At 39.9% G+C, this 16724-nt stretch overlaps 1 protein-coding gene across 5 annotated transcripts in view; it reads right to left on the bottom strand.

Annotated features, from left to right (window-relative positions):
- Window positions 1-1467: 1467 nt before the first annotated feature.
- PPARGC1A (PPARG coactivator 1 alpha) overlaps window positions 1468-16724 on the bottom strand; it is a 381122-nt gene continuing 365865 nt past the window's right edge. For all 5 annotated transcript variants that reach the window (XM_064151329.1, XM_064151330.1, XM_064151331.1 and 2 more), the window contains 4 exons: window positions 16495-16615; window positions 8142-8263; window positions 6885-7036; window positions 1468-4258 (listed from right to left, as the gene is read on the bottom strand). In XM_064151329.1, the coding sequence (XP_064007399.1) occupies window positions 4155-4258; window positions 6885-7036; window positions 8142-8263; window positions 16495-16615 (499 nt within the window). In that variant the 3' untranslated portion in view covers window positions 1468-4154. The remainder of the gene's footprint in view (window positions 4259-6884; window positions 7037-8141; window positions 8264-16494; window positions 16616-16724) is intronic.

The raw sequence follows: 16724 nt of genomic DNA, 5'->3' as shown, positions 1-16724 counted from the left end.
GGCATAACTTGAGACCGTGTCCCCTTGTTCTATTGCTGGTTACCTGGGAGAAGATGATTGTCAGAAAGAGTAATACAAAGCCCAGTACACAACCAGTTTGGCGGGGTGGGTTGGGAAACCTGTCACTTGTGATAAAAAAGAGAAACAGAAATGGATTTGAAACATTCGTTCCCCTTTATTTGCTCAGTGAGGCCGATGTGTACTGCACATTAAAAAAAAAAAAAAAAAAAAAAAAAAAAAGAAAGAAAGAAAGAAAGAAAAGGAAAAAAAAAAGAAAAAAGGAAAATTAAAAAAAAAAAAAGCCCACAGGAATTTTCATACAGTGAATTAAACCACAAAAGTACACGTAAAATTAATTGGCAGGTGGAAAACAAGTCCAGCTTGGGCTTAACTAATATCTCGCTTTTCCTGTTCAGCATAGTCCAACCAACAGCTTTACAAGTTCACCTACTGTTCAAATCTTACAGAAGCTCCATCAGGTCAGTGGTTCACATTATTGAAAATGTCTGTCACAGAGATACAAATTTAGAATCATCACATTATTATTACACGGCCATTCTAGGTCATTTATCGATCAGATCTTAAACTACAGTGATTGAAGTTCTCATTACAGCCATCGGGAAAGGACACATAATCATTACCTACTGTAAGCTTACACCTAAAGGGCTGAGAAGGTGTGGTTGGTTTGTTGGTTTTGTTGTTTGTTTGTTTGTTTTTTTTTTTCAACTGACCCAAGTATTAAACCCCAGAGGCACAAACTTCCCTCTCGGTATTGCTTTTGGTGATGGCAGCCAAACTGCTTTTCAGAATCGTTTAGCACAGGCATTTGTCTTCAATTTTAGGCTCCCTCTGTTTAGATTTGGATGACTTTACATTCTGTAGGAATTACTTTGTTACAGCTCTTGGAAAGACCATAGCTTCTAAGTATCAGTTCTGTTACCTGGATTGCGGATGTGGTACTTACCACAGCATGAAAGCAACAGTACAATCTTCATCTAAAAGACACAGGGAGCTATGCTGCAATTTGCCTCCGGTGACAATGTGCTACATGTGCTAATGTGAAATGTTCTTGGGGGAGAGAAAAAAAAAGAAAGAAAAGGAAACACCAAGTTTATATTTTGATTGGTTACCTACTACAGTGTCTACATAGGATACAAATAGCTTTAATCAGCAATCCTAGCTCTACTAATTTCATATGTAATTTGTAAATCCACAGAGGAAAGGCATCTTCAAGATGAGAATGTTTGCCAGGCCAGTGGAAAAAAAAAAAAAATTACAAAACTGACTCGTGTCATTATGCCTGCTTGGTGAAAAATAAATAATCCCTCCCCCAAACCCCACACCAATTTGTTCATGTCAGCAATCTAGGGCAAAAGAGAACATATTTAAAATTGAGTCACATAAATTTCAAAGGCAAAATAGGTAATGCATCTGGTCCTTGAACACATAATATGATGTACTAAATACTGATTTCTTAAAAATAATTTATTGCTTTTAATATTTTTCTTTACAACAGAAGATACTCAAAATCCAGAAAGGAAAACTGTAAACTTTTAGTTTGGCATTCACACAAAGTTAAAATACCTGCATGTTCAACCTACAGAGCAACAACAAGAATTATGCAGATTAAAGAATATTACAGTCGTAACGTAGAACCTCTGAAAAAGTTCTTCTCTCGTTTGTTTTTTCTTTTTTTTTCTTTTTTTTTTTCCTTTTTTTGATTTTATTGCTATCTATCTACTGAGAAATAAGAAGCCAAAAAAACCAAGCAAGCATTCGACAGGACAGACAGTGGAATCTCTCAGAACGCAATATGCTGGTGATAAAATGAATGCAGCCATTGAAATCAACTGCACCGGCACGGGTGTGGAATTGATTTTCTAAGATTGGGAGTGGGAAAGGAGATTAAATAGTTAGGTGTGCCATACCTGTAGGAGGAGTCATGAATGCCAAACAGGAATAGAATACCCAATCTATACATTCACAAGCAAATTCCAAACTTTGCTGATTCAGTCTAGAGACTCCGAGCTCAGACGAAATTCTGATGCTCAGAGCAGCAGTAGTTTTTACTCTTGTGGCTTTTGCTCTTTCCTGAAGTTCCTATTTAATTTAGCGGAAGCAATGTCATCAGCAACAATGTCATGGGCACATCTGAGGCCATGCTACTGCATAGTGAAAAGAAAAGAAAAAAAAAAAAGAAAAAAAAAAAAAAGAGGAAAAAACCCAACCCCAACCAACCAACCCACTGCTTCTGCAAAAGCTGAATTTCCAAACTGACGACCATCATGCATCCTACATATAAAATTTCCACTGGCCTTTTCATTATTTTAGTCATCTCATAATTTATAATAAATAGGATAATTGTAACTGATAAATATGTCTCTTTAGTAAACAAAGGAATGAAGGATTGGTATTTATACAGGATGCAGAACTGTAAAAAATATAAATACCATCATTAAACTGTGCCAATGAAAAGATTACTGGCTTCAAGAACAGTGGTTAGACAGAGAATTACTGTAAAAATCATACTGTACTTAGTACCTCAGTGTATTTTTTTTATCAAATTAAAATCACAAAAATTAAAACAAAATAGCATTTTAAAAAGATTTTTGACCTCTAAGTTCCAAAACTACTGTTGATACATAAAATAAAAACATTTCTTAATGATTACTCACTTGAGAGACTTTTACATAAAATTATGGTTATCTCCTAGAAAAATTTAGATGAGAAAATTTTTCATTCCCCTAACAAAGTCAGTGTATAAAACTGCAAAAGAAAATCAAGCAATGAGGAAAAATGTGGAAAAATACTGCAGAAGTGGTTAACACCGCTTTGTTGTTTTTTTTTGAGGGCTAGGACAACTGTTGACAAAGTTCTTACAGAAGCTCACCAAAGAAGGGATGAATGTGTGTAAAGCATTTCTGCACTCAGACACACGCGCGCGCACGTAGACACACACACCCTCACCCACACGAGTTTCTCTCTTTGTTTTTTACAATCAAATATATATAAGCGTTAAGTTCAGCTTTCTACATATGTTAGTGTACAATAATTGTTTCACCTCATATAATTACATTTGAGTACTCTTGATTAAGAAAAATTCAGCAGGTTTTGAAAAGAAGGCTGCATTTACAGTGCATAGCTGTAACAAAAAAAAAAGAACATCCTCAGACATTATGTACATAAATAAAAATACTCCATTTAACATCTGTAAATACTCAACTACTTTAGAGAACGTAGCAAATAAAACTATCTGTGCACACACCCAGATAGTTACATCCAACTCCCATTAATAATGTAACATCACGTCCATTCATTAGAATAAACCGCTGAACAAGCTGCACATTTGACCATTAACAAGGCTTTGAAAATTTTGCCATGGAAGATCAACGCTGTAGACATTTACATGGGTGTCAGAATTAAAAGATGAAACTTCAAAATGTTAGGGAAGCTTGAGCCTTTCATTTTCTCTTCTGCAAGGACTGGAAAAAAAAAACAACACACACACACACGCACAAGAAAGAAAAACCCAACCAAACCAATAAAAACCCACCAAAAAAACAAACAAATGAACAAAACTCACAAAGAAAGGAGAAAAGAAAACCTTAAAAACAAAGCTGGAACAGACTGTAGGCTTCTGGGAGCTGTGGTTTCTTCTGGATTGTCATATTATCACTGTGTTGGGAGATGAAGCTTAATCATTAAAAAAAATAAAATCACCATGTCTGATTGGCAGACATCAGCAGCCGTAGTTCTCAAATTTGGGTTTATTTGTTTGATTTGCTTGTTCTTGTTTTGTTTTGTTCTGTTAAAATGCAGTATGTACAGGTTTTGCAGTTCATCGTTGTTCGTGTGTCTCTGTGGAACTGCTGCCATGTCTGGTGGTTTGCAGTGAGCTCGCAAGGAACACCTGGCTCCCCCGCCACTGATCACCCGCGAAAGCAAAGCTGACACCCATGGGCATGTGTGTGCTTACTGGACAACCATCCTGCCCCTCCACTCCTTGAGCAGCTGTGTTCATGTAAACCATGGTTTTGAACAGAGTGTGAAGTAGAAGAAATTCCTAAGTATGACTTTTAAGTTGTCCATTATTGAAGGACGTGATGTCCGTGAGGTATTCGCCATCCCTCTGTTTTCCTCAGGTCTGATGCATGTTACCTACGCAGGCTCCGCTGTGCCTCTTTAAGTAAACTATCAAAATCCATGGAGTCATACTTGCTTTTAGTGGAAGCAGGATCAAAATCATCCGAGTTTGAATCTGAAACCCAAAGGAAGCAGATTTAGACAAGACGCAAGATGAGTACTTATAGTAATTCCTCTGTACAATCCTATCATAGAACCATCATAAAATGGTCTGGGCCGGAAGGGACCTGTAGAGGTCACCTAGACCAGCTCCCCTGCAGTCAACAGGGACATCCCCATTAGACCAGGCCACCCGAGGCCCCGTCAAACCTCACCTTGAATGTTTCCAGGTCAGTTTAGAGTGTGCGAGATTCAGGACAGGGACTCTGCACTGTCATGCAAGCAAACTCAGGTGGGATCCTCAGCTTTGTGCGGCATACATGATGGCAACTCACAGCAGCAATAATGGTCCAGCTTCTGTGACCTGTGATACCTGCTCCTGCTTTGCTAGTTGCTCAGACACAGATGTCAGCCTGTGCCTCGAGCAGAGAAGGGATTGTATGTTTGTGGTCATACAGCTCCAGTATGACGACTACTGACATGGCTGCAAACACTGAATTTCCTTCTGGAGTCATCCCTGCTTAACACCGACTCTCTCTGGTTCCTTTATGAGGGTGCCCTTTTCTTGCATTTCTTGTGTTGAATTAATCAGAACTCCCCATCTACCACTATAAGACATACTGTGCATTAAATGTTCATTACAAGTTCTGTTAAGACAATATCTTCTCACAGAGGAGAGGTGTTAAACTTCCGACTACTATTTTCAAGTGTTTTCTTTCTTCTGTACTCAACCCAAGGCTGATTAATTCTCTCTGTCCTTGTACTAGCTCATGAATTTTAAAGTTCATCCTGCCATTTCCTTATGTAGCTCTCTCAGTTCTACCTACTCTGCAAAATACAGGGAATGCAGTCTGAAGTACAGAAGCTCAAGCTGTCAGCACGACAAAGTGAAAATACCCTGCTCACAGATACTCTGGGAATCCCAGTCAATGTGGAGAGGCCTGCCAGGGAATACTCCCAGTGATGAATAATGTTCAAGACGGTTCCCTTCAGACAACTTATTTTAAACCCCAGATTTTCTGAGATACAGACACGACCCTGACTTCTACTGCTGAAGATAAGTCAAAGTAAGTCAAGACTTCAATCTGTTTTTACTGTTTTTATCAGCGTACATTTCAACAAATGCCTTGCTACCTTTTATATTTTCAACATTAACCTTATATCTCTCCAGCAGTCAATTGCCTTCTCTTAGCTTTACATTATCTACTTAGCCACTGAAGTGAATTATAGCATATTCATTGTGAACAATGCGTATCATCTTTATCATTTATTCTGAAAAGACATCAATTGGTTAGAAAAAATAGATTTGTATTCACTTTCTGCATTGTACAAAGCTGAGGGCAGCACATACAAGATTTCATTAGCACTGTGTTATGGGGTTATGAGAGATTTTAATGACTGTGGTCATTTATTCATAAAACCCCACAATATCTGATTAATACAGATTCAATGGCAAAATGTCCCTTGCTATTCAGAAACAAGTATCTCCCACACCTTTAGTCTATTTATACAAGTATTAGGAAAGGTTTAACATTTAATGAATACTTTACATTTTAAGAGGTAATTAAATAAGAGGCGAATTTATAATATTACAGAGGATGTTTTGGTAGTCTGCATGATCTCTTTATGCATGTACTTAACATCAGTGTTCCTGCTGCTAAGATTTTAACATCTCCAAACATACTTGTAAAGAGAATCCTCACATCCTGACCCAGAGCATAGAAGAGAATGATACATTTTCCCCAGACAAGACTAGGACATATTCAGATGTGTTATCACAGCCTGTATGTAAATTGGGATTGGAGTTATCACAGCATACTGGGGTCTAGAGACAGATATACATACTGCTCCACAGCAGAGGAATTTCAGCAGGCACCATGAGATTTGCTAAGTTCTCCATAGGCTGAAGTCTTTTACATCACGACTGGAAGTCCCTGCAAGAGGTACCTTCATACATAGACGCTTACGCACAATTTGAGAACCACCAGTTGAGATCTCTGGCCTCTGTTATGGTTACATTTGGTCACAAGCCCTTCTGTATTTCAAACCTCAGAAACTATGATTTGTGCTTAAGAACTCCCTGGCAAGCTCTATGCATAGAATCACAGAATGGTCTGGGCTGGAAGTGACCTCCAAAGGTCATCCAGTCCAACTCTTCTCGCAGTCAGAAGGGATATCCTTAAGTAGATCAGGATGCCCAGAGCCCCATTGAGCCTCACTTTGAATATCTCCAACTACATCACAAGTCATGGCAAAGTAAGAATCAAAATGCATTTTCTGGGGTGAGGCATCTACTTTGCTTTCTGTTTATTGCTCATATAAAGAACTGGGTATTAGAACCAAGTGGTTATTGTATAGTAATGAAGCAGAAGGCTTCTGTGGCGCTATCGCTTCAACATGGAAATGTATTATTGACTACTGGGCACAGAAACAGCCTGAAATATGTAAGAGAAGCCAGCTCAGAATAGAGCTCAGTTTAGTATTTTCAAACTTCTTGCAGCAAGCGAAAACAAATTCCTTTAACTCCCCTACCAATCACTTAAATAATACAAGCAGCAAACAAGAAAGAAGCAAACCCTGAACTCTCCCAAGATAAAGTATGTAACTGGAACCTTGTAAGTCACAGAGATCAAAATACCTACCTAGATCTGCATAGTTAGACTTGCACAATTGCTTGCGTCCACAGAAGTACAGCTCAAAGTCAGGCTCGTCTGACCTGCGCAAAGTGTAGCCGTTCTCAAGAGCAGCGAAGGCGTCACAAGTGTAGCGGTAGGTGATGAAACCGTAGCTGTCTCTGCAATTGGAAATACAGTTGTGGAAAAGGCTGAAAAGAGTTCATGCACTTGAGTGTAACTAAGCCCCTCCTGAAAGAAAGAACTCCCATGAGATCCAGCAGTGGATTTGCCAGAAGTACTGCATCCATTCTCCCAGGCAGCTTGTGACACAATGAGAGGGCATGGTCTGAAGCTGCACCAGGGGAGGTTTAGGTAGGATGTTACGAAGCACTTCTTCATGCAAAAGGCAATTAGACACTGGAATGGACTGCCTAGGGAGGTGGTGGAGGTGCTGGTCCAGTAACTCTGGAGCAGGTCCAGAGGAGGGCAACAAAGCTGGTGAAGGGCCTAGAAAATAAATCTTATGAGGGGTGACTCAGGGAGCCGAGATTGTGTAGTTTGGGAAAGAGGAGGCTGAGGGCAGACAGGTGCTGTCTACAACTACCTGAAGGGAAGTTGTGGAGAGGCTGCTGCTGAGGAGAAGCTGGTGCTGGTCTCTTCTCACAGCTAACTGGAGACAGAACAAGGGGGAATGGCCTCAAGCTGAGACTGGGGAGGTTTAGACTGGACACTAGGAAAAAGTTTTTCACAGAGAGCGTGGTCAGGGACTGGAATGAGCTGCCCAGGGAGATGGTGGAGTCACCAACCCCAGATGTGTTTAAGGATCGGTTGGATGTGGTGCTTGGGAATATGGTTTAAGGTGACTCTTGTGGAGTATGGTTCTAGGTTGGACTTGGTGATCCTGAGGGGCTTTTCCAACCTGGATATTTCTGTGATTCTGTGAAAGGTTGGATGCAGCACTTAGCGACATGGTCTAGTTGATGTGGTGGTGTTAGGTCATAGGCTGGACTTGATGATCTCAGAGGTCTACTCCAGCCTCAATAATTCTGTGATTCTGTGATTTATCAGCATGATTGTCCTGTTGTGCAGCTAAATATTTATTTCTGAGACAGAAAATCTCAAGATTAATAAATAAGGATGAAAGAAAACAAATAAAGTTTTGAACTCAGTATGTCATCTGTCACAACACTTGCACTGCTAACTCCCATACCACTAATCCTACTGCCATGATTTTTTTTTACCTATGGCAGCTCCCAAACAAGAATTAATCCCAAAAGTTCATACCCATCATCCTGCAAATTTACTGTGCACTCCTCAATTTCACCAAAAACTTCAAACCGGTCCCTCAGCTCTGTTCGGGTTGTGTCGGGTCTGATTTTACCCAGATAAATCACACGACGTTCTTCCTGTCGAGAAACAGCAACAGCAAAGGCCTATCTTTAACAAACGCATCAAAGAGATGAACTGATACATACATGCATGCGAATGCACACACAGAGATATGCAGAGGATGCATAATTACAGTCTCTGGTGAAAGACTCATTGCCTTTTGTAAGTGAAACAGCTCCCTCCTGGAAAGCATTTGAGGTATTTCAATAGCACTACATTTGTCAAGGGGTGTGCTCCTGGCAGCTTTCACTGCTTACAGTCACTGTTCTGCTACATGCTGACAGACAGCTACTTTTATATCATACTGCACCTTCTTCTCTTCCATCCTTTCTCCTACTTCCCCTCCAAGATTGCAAACTATTCCAAATCAGCAGGTCCCTTTCTTTTGCCATCTATACAACATGAAGTAAAACCCATTCTAGTTGTGGAGCACTAAAAAAGGACACAGCAATGGATTAAATGTACCACAGATGTAACAAAGTACATTGCAAACATAGTATTATAAAATTCAGATGACTCAATAGCTGATTCTTCCTCTCATCAGCTGTTCCATAAAAATCCATGACTTAAAATATTGGGAAAAATGTCAGGGGTCCAGAAGATTACTTTTACGAAAATAAATATTTTAGGGGGAAAGGCAAGGCAATAAAATATATCCCTTGGTCACCATTACCTTTTGGGTTCTTCAGAAAAACACACCTGATTGAAGTCCCTGATTTTTGCAAGCCAGTGCCATCTGCATTCCCCTTTGTCACTTGGAGCAAAGCATCAAAGACACTTTTCAAACAAGAAAATCATGGTTATATCCTTTCTTTCTGAGTGGAAATGCTCAGCAGAATGACAAAAGGACTAAGAAAACCTGTGAGAGTCACTTTAGGAATTTTTGGATGCGCACCTTACTGAGGGCAGAGCTGAAGGCAAAGCAGAAGGCAAAGTAAGATCTTCAAAATGCTGACCTAAAAGTGACCAGAGCAGAGAAGCACCAGCTGCACATGGCTTGGGTGCTCAGATTGCCTCTGGCCTGAAGAGCCCTGGCACTACTGGCCCTGTTGCTCATCCCTTACACACCTGAACATTTGTGCCTTAAACTGAACTACAACCAGCACATTCTCAGCTGGCGTAAATCTGTCAGTCAGTGGAGCACTGTCAGTTTAAACCAACAGCTTTGGAATCTGAGACCTGCATAGAATTTCGGTGCTGAATGCTGAAGGAGCTATACTGACTGCTGAGAATTCACGACTATCTTAACCCGGAGGTGCCTAAAGGCTAATGGCACCTCAACTGTGTGATGCAAGAGACTCTTGGGACCTAAATATAGACTTCCATTCCTGCTGAGAAATATCCTAGCCTGAAGAGACAGGTAGTTTATAGTGTTACAACTCAGATATAGAACTACATGTATTTTTTCCCATGAGTGCCCACTAGTCATTCCTGGTCCATGGACAACAGGACTGAGATCAGACCAACAGATACAAACAGAAATGATCCTGATACTACTTCAATTTTTGAGCACTTTGAGATAAAGGAAGCATCAGAAGTATTATTAGTTATGGGGGTCCAAAATCTTGACTCCCTGAAACTGTTTAATGAAAAAAATGACTCCTGCAGCAGGAGGCTGAAACTAGCATATCAGCCTCCCAATAGAATCTCCTCCTCACTAGCACATTCAGTCAACTATTTTCACTGAATTCTTTTCTGGCCTCAAAATCTCAGGGGCTCAGATCCAATTAATCTAAGCTCTTGAGAAATGAAAGAAAATTTAAAGCTCCATAAGAAATATCCAAGCACCAAACACTCCTACTGAAAAGCCCTACCCACTAAGGTATTGCAGAAGAAATGACCAGCAGAACCACCTGGGTTCTATATATCTCCCTGGTCAGCCTAGTAGAGTCACTGGTTGCTCTACCAAAGTATGCATAGGCTCTCCTTAATCAGTGGGATCACAGGTCTCATTTAGATGCTTCAAACTACTGCCTCTTTTGATTACATAAGGAACCCAGGTGACTGCCTAAGCAGTCCTCTACAGCCCTGCTGTGACAGACACTTTCATTTTCAAACGTCACGCCTTCCAGCATGTGTGGTCCAAAAGCTGCCCTTGTTCTCTGCCACAGCAGTGCAGCCTGGAGAAGCTTGCACAGCTAAAAGCAGGTCAAGTGTGCTCAGGTATGCCCATAAGTTTAGAGAACAGGGGTACTTTACAGACAGCTGCTGCTTTTTAGCTGTCTCTACTGCCTCTCAGTCCAGAGCCCTGACCCTCTTGACAGAGGAGTCAGAGCTTTGTGGAAGCAGGGCCTGTAGAGTACAAGTAACAGAAATCTGCAGCTCTTCCACTTTCACCATTTTAATTCTGCTTACTTTCAGTATGGTTGGGTGCCATAAACTTCAAAACCAGGAAAATCTGCATATGCACAGTAATTACTTTTTCAGACTGTTTCACCAAATCAAGGATTGAACTGCACTGAAATACTTGATAAGAAACAATTCCACTGATACTAGCTATTGAACCTAAATGACTGACCAGATGGAGCAGAACATAACATAGCAGACTGTCTAATATACTTCAGCTGTGATAATACATCTCGACTGAAAAAACATAATGCTTCACTCACTGACATGGAGATTGTTATATTACAGTGTGATGGAAATAACTACTGCATGCTCTTCCATAAGTCTGCACGCATGCCTGCACAATTTTTCCTTCTTCTATTTCCTCTAATAACCTTTATATCTCCAACATCCCTTTAAGACAACTGTAATAAAACAAAACTGAACAATTAGGCGAAAAAAGCCTGTTAAACTATCATTAAGGGAATAATTTAAACCTGCAAAATTAAGGAAATTCAAATGTGAAGCTGAAAGGCACCATATGTCCTCCAGTGTGCACACATGAGGAGATGTGCTCAAGTACTTTTTGTAAGCAGAGGGCCATGATGGTGTGAGATACTGGAGAACACAGGATTCACGCAGCAATGTCTTTGTTTTGGTTAACTTTGGTTTCTTTGCAGCAACTATGAAGAATACATTTGCATTCACAGAGACACCTGCCTTTTATTCCCTGTTAATAATAGCAGCTATAGAAGCCTAGCAAAATGACAACATAGCTCTAAATGTTAAAGACCTTTATTTTATAGTAAGTCACATGCATAAGTCCTTATCTGCATATTAAGTGCCCTTTGTACTGGACTTGTTAGAGGAGATGATACATGACCTGGAAACCTAGAGAGTAAGAGAGGAAAGCTGGTGCTTTCAATTTAACGTGGGCAGGAGGAACCTGCAGGAAACTCCAGAAGATACTATTCATATTTCCCTCCCAAGAGGGTAGATGATTTATCTTACATCTTAAAGTGTAGTTCCTTGCTTTGCTAGCTAAAAAAGGAAGAAAGAAGAGTCTATTAAACTTGCTGAGGTCCAACATGTCTTCTTTTGGTATACACAAAGCTTCTTCATATTCTTGGTAGTAAAAACATTTTGATAGACAGAAAATACCTGAATAAGTCTGAAAAGGCTTATTTCAAGTCTCGAACAAAAATGTTGAAGTATTGGAAAGCCACACATTGAGAAAACAGGATCAGGATCTGCCTTACACATCTGTCCGTCAATAATAGGATCAGTCACCCTACAAGACATTCATGGATGATAACGAGCTTTCTGTTCTGCAAAGGCTTCCTCCAAAATTTTAATTTTGTTTTCCCTTCCTCACTCTGGGACTTCTATTTCACAGGGAACTAAAGCATAGGAGGCTGGCTGATTGCAGGTCCCATGCCTGTATTGCCTACCATGCCAAGTGATGACTTCTCTCTTCCAGCAGACAGCCACAAAGACTTTTATTTTTGGAGCTAGAGGCCAAATACCATTTTGAAAGTGCCATGGGAATGGTTGGACAGAGTTAAAAAAAATTAACTGCTATGGATAGCAAAAGCCATCAAAGCCTAGACTCTGACTTAATAAGGGAAGTTTTCTCTACATGCTGTACAGAAAAGACTAAGTATGACCTGTAGGCAAGCATGAGAAAGGAAGAATCAAGAAAACTGGAAGAAAGGAAAGAACACTGCACAAAATGGTTAAGTACTGCTGTGTGGCTGAGGACAACAGTTCAGTCACACTCCATGGTGACTGCTAGAAAAACAGTAATGGGTGAGTAAATCTCAAGATTTAGGTAACCTGTTTGACATGTTTTCAGCAGCTCTCACAGCAAAATTAGAGCGCCTAGGATCAATGCCATAAATGAGCAACTACAAAAAATCCAAACTAAATATACAGCATACAATTGGATGCTTCCTTAGTGGAAATACACTCCATTATAGGCTGACTCTGGGTTTAGATTTTAAAGTGGCCAAGCACTCATTTATGAAACCACCTTTCTCCTGCCTTCCTGTTGCACAGCAATTTATTTTCTTTGAAACTGTGTTTCTTTCCGCTGCAGTGGCCACATAGTGCATTTATCTTCTTATGTCTGTAAGTTCTCTGGGACAAGGACTCTTGGAGGCTGTCAGAACTTAGAAATGAAAAGCAGTAATGTTAATAATAATTTTCTACTTGGATAAAAAGCTGATTTTGTTATACCTCCTGGTAGCAGCCAGCAGCCACAGTAAATGAGCTGCAGGGATGATGTGACCCTAAGTCAATACTGTGCCCAGAGAGGCAGAGTAGCAGAGATCCAGAACACCAGGCTGCTCATCAGACAGTTTAACCTCCCAGCCCTAGTGCACCATGTCAATGGGGAACCATGAACTGGTGACTCCAGAACAAAAATGTGCTAACTGTATTTCTGACACCATGCCTGAAAGTATTTGCTGCATGGTCTAATGGGTTGCTGGAGTAAAAGCCAACATTAACTCAGAAATTTCCTGGGGTGTATCTGAAGTAAAAAGGAGCCCTCAGTCTCCTCAACAAATCACTGTTATCTGCCCTGATTGGATGTTGCATTCCAGTTTCTACAAAGCCCTAAGATGATTTTTTCTGTCCTGCAGTTGCTCTTCAAGTTTCATGATATCTATGTCTCCACTCTGGTCTGGTTAACATTACAAAGCTAAGTAAGTTTTGGTGGAAGACCATCCTTCTGCTCTGAGAACTTATTCTAAACCAAAATTGAGGCCTAGTAAAATAAATGAAGTAAAGCTCCAACTAAACTATGGTAACACTTCTCAGCTAGCAAAGGCATCACAGTCACAATTATGATAAAGAAATGACCAAAATATTTTTCTCTAACTGGAAAATATCTTGTGGATTCAGCTCCTATTTTGCTGCTGAAAATGAAGACCTCAAATCACAAAAGAGGCACTGCATCTGCAGTAACTGTAGAGAGGAAAGGAGAAAAATGTCCCAGTACCTTTAGATGTCACAGCACCTATATATAGCTGTAAGTCTAGATAGGCACTCAGGAATCCATACAAGGAAATGCTAGCCCAGGCTTCTAGCTGATCTGAAGCTACTGCAGTGGAAGTGGTGTGTGCAGGACTCAAGGGGCAGCCACTTAAACATGCCTCCATCACATAGCATGAGCACAGGCTTCTAAAACAAGCCTCCTCAGTGTTCTGCCAACATGCCCTCACATCTGCCAAAACACAAGCTGCCTTCACAATCAGAGGGCATTGCTTCACATATGTTTCTGACCCATAAAAACATGATTTTTTTCTCATTTATTTTCCCTAGGTTTCCCACTCTAGTCTCATGGAGATTAATTCAAGGCATTGAATTACCTGATGGCTTCTGGCTCAGACATAACTTCTGTCCCCTTTTCACTGTGCATGCTTTCTACAAACAACTCCTGACATCACAGCACAGTGCTTCTCATGATGAAAAGTCACCTGCCCTGTGTGACACCTGAGGCATTTGTACTGCCCAATCTTTGGGCCACTCTTGAATTTCAAGAGTATCTGGAGGAATGTGGCCATGAATCAGCTGTGGCAGCATGAGAATTGGCTAGAAAGAATGTAAAAAAACTCCCCAATGCAGAGAGTAAAGAAATCTAATTTATGGGACTGTCGAAAGAGTTCAAGGAAAGAGAGGAGATTCTCCTGGCTGAACAATAAAGGAGTTGAGTCCCTCAAGAGAGAAAAGAGTAGCACAGAAGAGACCCATCAGCCAGAAGGACTAAGAAAAGGAGCAGAGAAGGCTAGAGATAAACCAAATTACATCACTAACTTGATGGGGTCAGGGCTTCCCTGTCTCTGCTGTCCCCTAACCCCTACTTATTTGTACAAAGAATAAACTAGCATGACTCACCACTCATTTTTAAGTGCTCATAGATAAAGAAGTTAACAAGATTTCCTCTGCATCTGCAGCACTTACACAGGTGGCTGAATTTTAAGTTTTTCTTTGTTGTTTTTTAAGTTCTGATTTATTCACATTTATTATCAAATAATTTCTTTAATGAAGTTAAGTGTCTTGACAATGCTCACTTTAGCAAGGCAACAATTTCAAGCTTGGTTTTGAAATATCTAATATTTTTTACATAGGAAGAAGCATATCTGGAGTTTTAAAGTTTATTTTCTTTTCTTTTTTCTTTTACTCTTGAGTAGCTACTTGCCAAACTTTTTTTTTTTTTTCCCAAATTAAATGGAGTCTTCTATTTTTTCATCAGGATTTGTGTTTACTTATGCCAATAAGGTACAATAATTGTGCAGTAGCAGGATACACCCATGACAGAGGTCTACTTGAATCTCCAATTTGTGTTTGATGTAGGAGGGAGCAGGCAGCCTAAGTTACAATGGCTGGAAGCTAGTGCTCATCTCAAAGTAGATGGAAGCCAGATATTTTAAAACTAACTGCAACAATTGACTTAAATATAGCCCTGTCTGAAGTCAAGCAAAATCATTCCATTGCCTTCACTGAGTTTCAGATCAGCACAGCAGAGCATGTTATAGCTCTAAATCTCATGCTTTACAAAATACACCTATCACCCACACTTTGTAGATAGGGTACCTGAAGCAGAGAAAAGTGAAATGATTTGATGAAGCTCAAATAGCAGAAGCAAAAATCAGAAAATGAAGGTGTCTATTCCCTTGCAGAACTTCTCATTGCTGTAGAGTACACCAGCCTCTGTCAATCTCTACAGACTCCCAGTTCTATAGGTGTTAGAAAAAAGATGATGCCAAGGGTGTGACAAATCACTTTTTATGACAAAGTCTACTAAAGGCACTGGGAAAAAAACACCTACTCGTTTTGGTGAGCCTTAGACAGAGCACTAAGGGAAAATCTAGAAACAGAGATGAAGCATCCCAGTCTGCACCACCTCATACAAAATCCAGACCACAGTCAAAACAGCAGGGAAAATGAACCAAATGAGCAGGACACAGAAATCAAGCAGAAAATGTTTAGGTGAGACACAAAATGGGCTTAGCAACTACAAGAGAAGACCAGGCTTACAGCAGCTCCCAGTTTAATTTATCAAAACTATCATGCAGTTGCCAATGGGGAACTCAAGAAGGGCAGAAGCCACCTGTCCATTTAATAGCCATTCTTCTATCCTACAGTTACAACAGCCATGAGAGTTGCTCATCCCCACGTGGGTACTTGCATTTGCCTCAGGTATGTGAGCTGTTTCAAGCAGAGCAATGATGAACAAAATAATTAAATAATACATATTCATTATGAAAGGGCTAGTCTTAAGTGACATTTTTTAAATTGCATCATGTCTTCAGACTATTTATTTTGCTAAAAATAACTTTAAAATTAAATGAGTCCTAGACAGGAAAAAGAAGAAATTCGACTCATGCCTTTGGATCCTAGCTTTGGATTCTGCTATCTGCACCCTCTTTATGGGCAATTACAGCTACTATTGAAGTCCAGCAACCAGCAGGTAAGCTGACTCCTTGCATTGCTTGTGCAAAAAAACCCCATAAATACAGAAAATAGGCATTGATTACTGGCACTGTGGTAGGTGATAGATAGTATGAAATTAAAGTTTACTGATAGATCCCTGGAAGAAATAGAATGGTTCACTTTTAATTGTTTACTGTCTGGGATGAAACCTTTTCTAGTAAGCCCTTTGTATGTGTTGACTGTGAAAAACTTGGAGAGATGCAATTTATAGAAGAAAATTAGTACTGTCACATCAAAACACAAACTGTTACAAACCCACATATTTGCCTAAAATCCAGAATACTAACACGCACGTGTAAGCAGATTTTTGTATCTTGTTTTCTCTTTCATAAAAAAGAAAGTAAAGTGTGAGTTCTAGCTTTAGAAATCCATGAAAAGAAACAGAAATCTATTTCAGAATGAAAGTTATCTTCACAGTGCTTACAATTGCTTTCTGTCTCTGTCTCTCCCTTTGTTTGGCCCTTTCAGATTCCCGTTTTTCATACTCTTTGCGGTATTCTTCCCTCTTCAGCCTTTCATGCTGATACTCCTCATAGCTGTCATATCTAGGAAACATAACTTAGTCATTAAATCAAGCACCTGCATTTGTGAAAGTAAAATTAGTAATACAGTTTTCTAGAATGCCTCATTATCTCTTGAGAACAGGCTGCAAAG

Source organism: Pogoniulus pusillus, chromosome 11, assembly GCF_015220805.1.
Source record: "Pogoniulus pusillus isolate bPogPus1 chromosome 11, bPogPus1.pri, whole genome shotgun sequence".
Taxonomy (NCBI): domain Eukaryota; kingdom Metazoa; phylum Chordata; class Aves; order Piciformes; family Lybiidae; genus Pogoniulus; species Pogoniulus pusillus.
The sequence above is the reverse complement of the archived record's forward strand: the minus strand, read 5'-3'. Positions and strand labels throughout refer to the sequence as shown.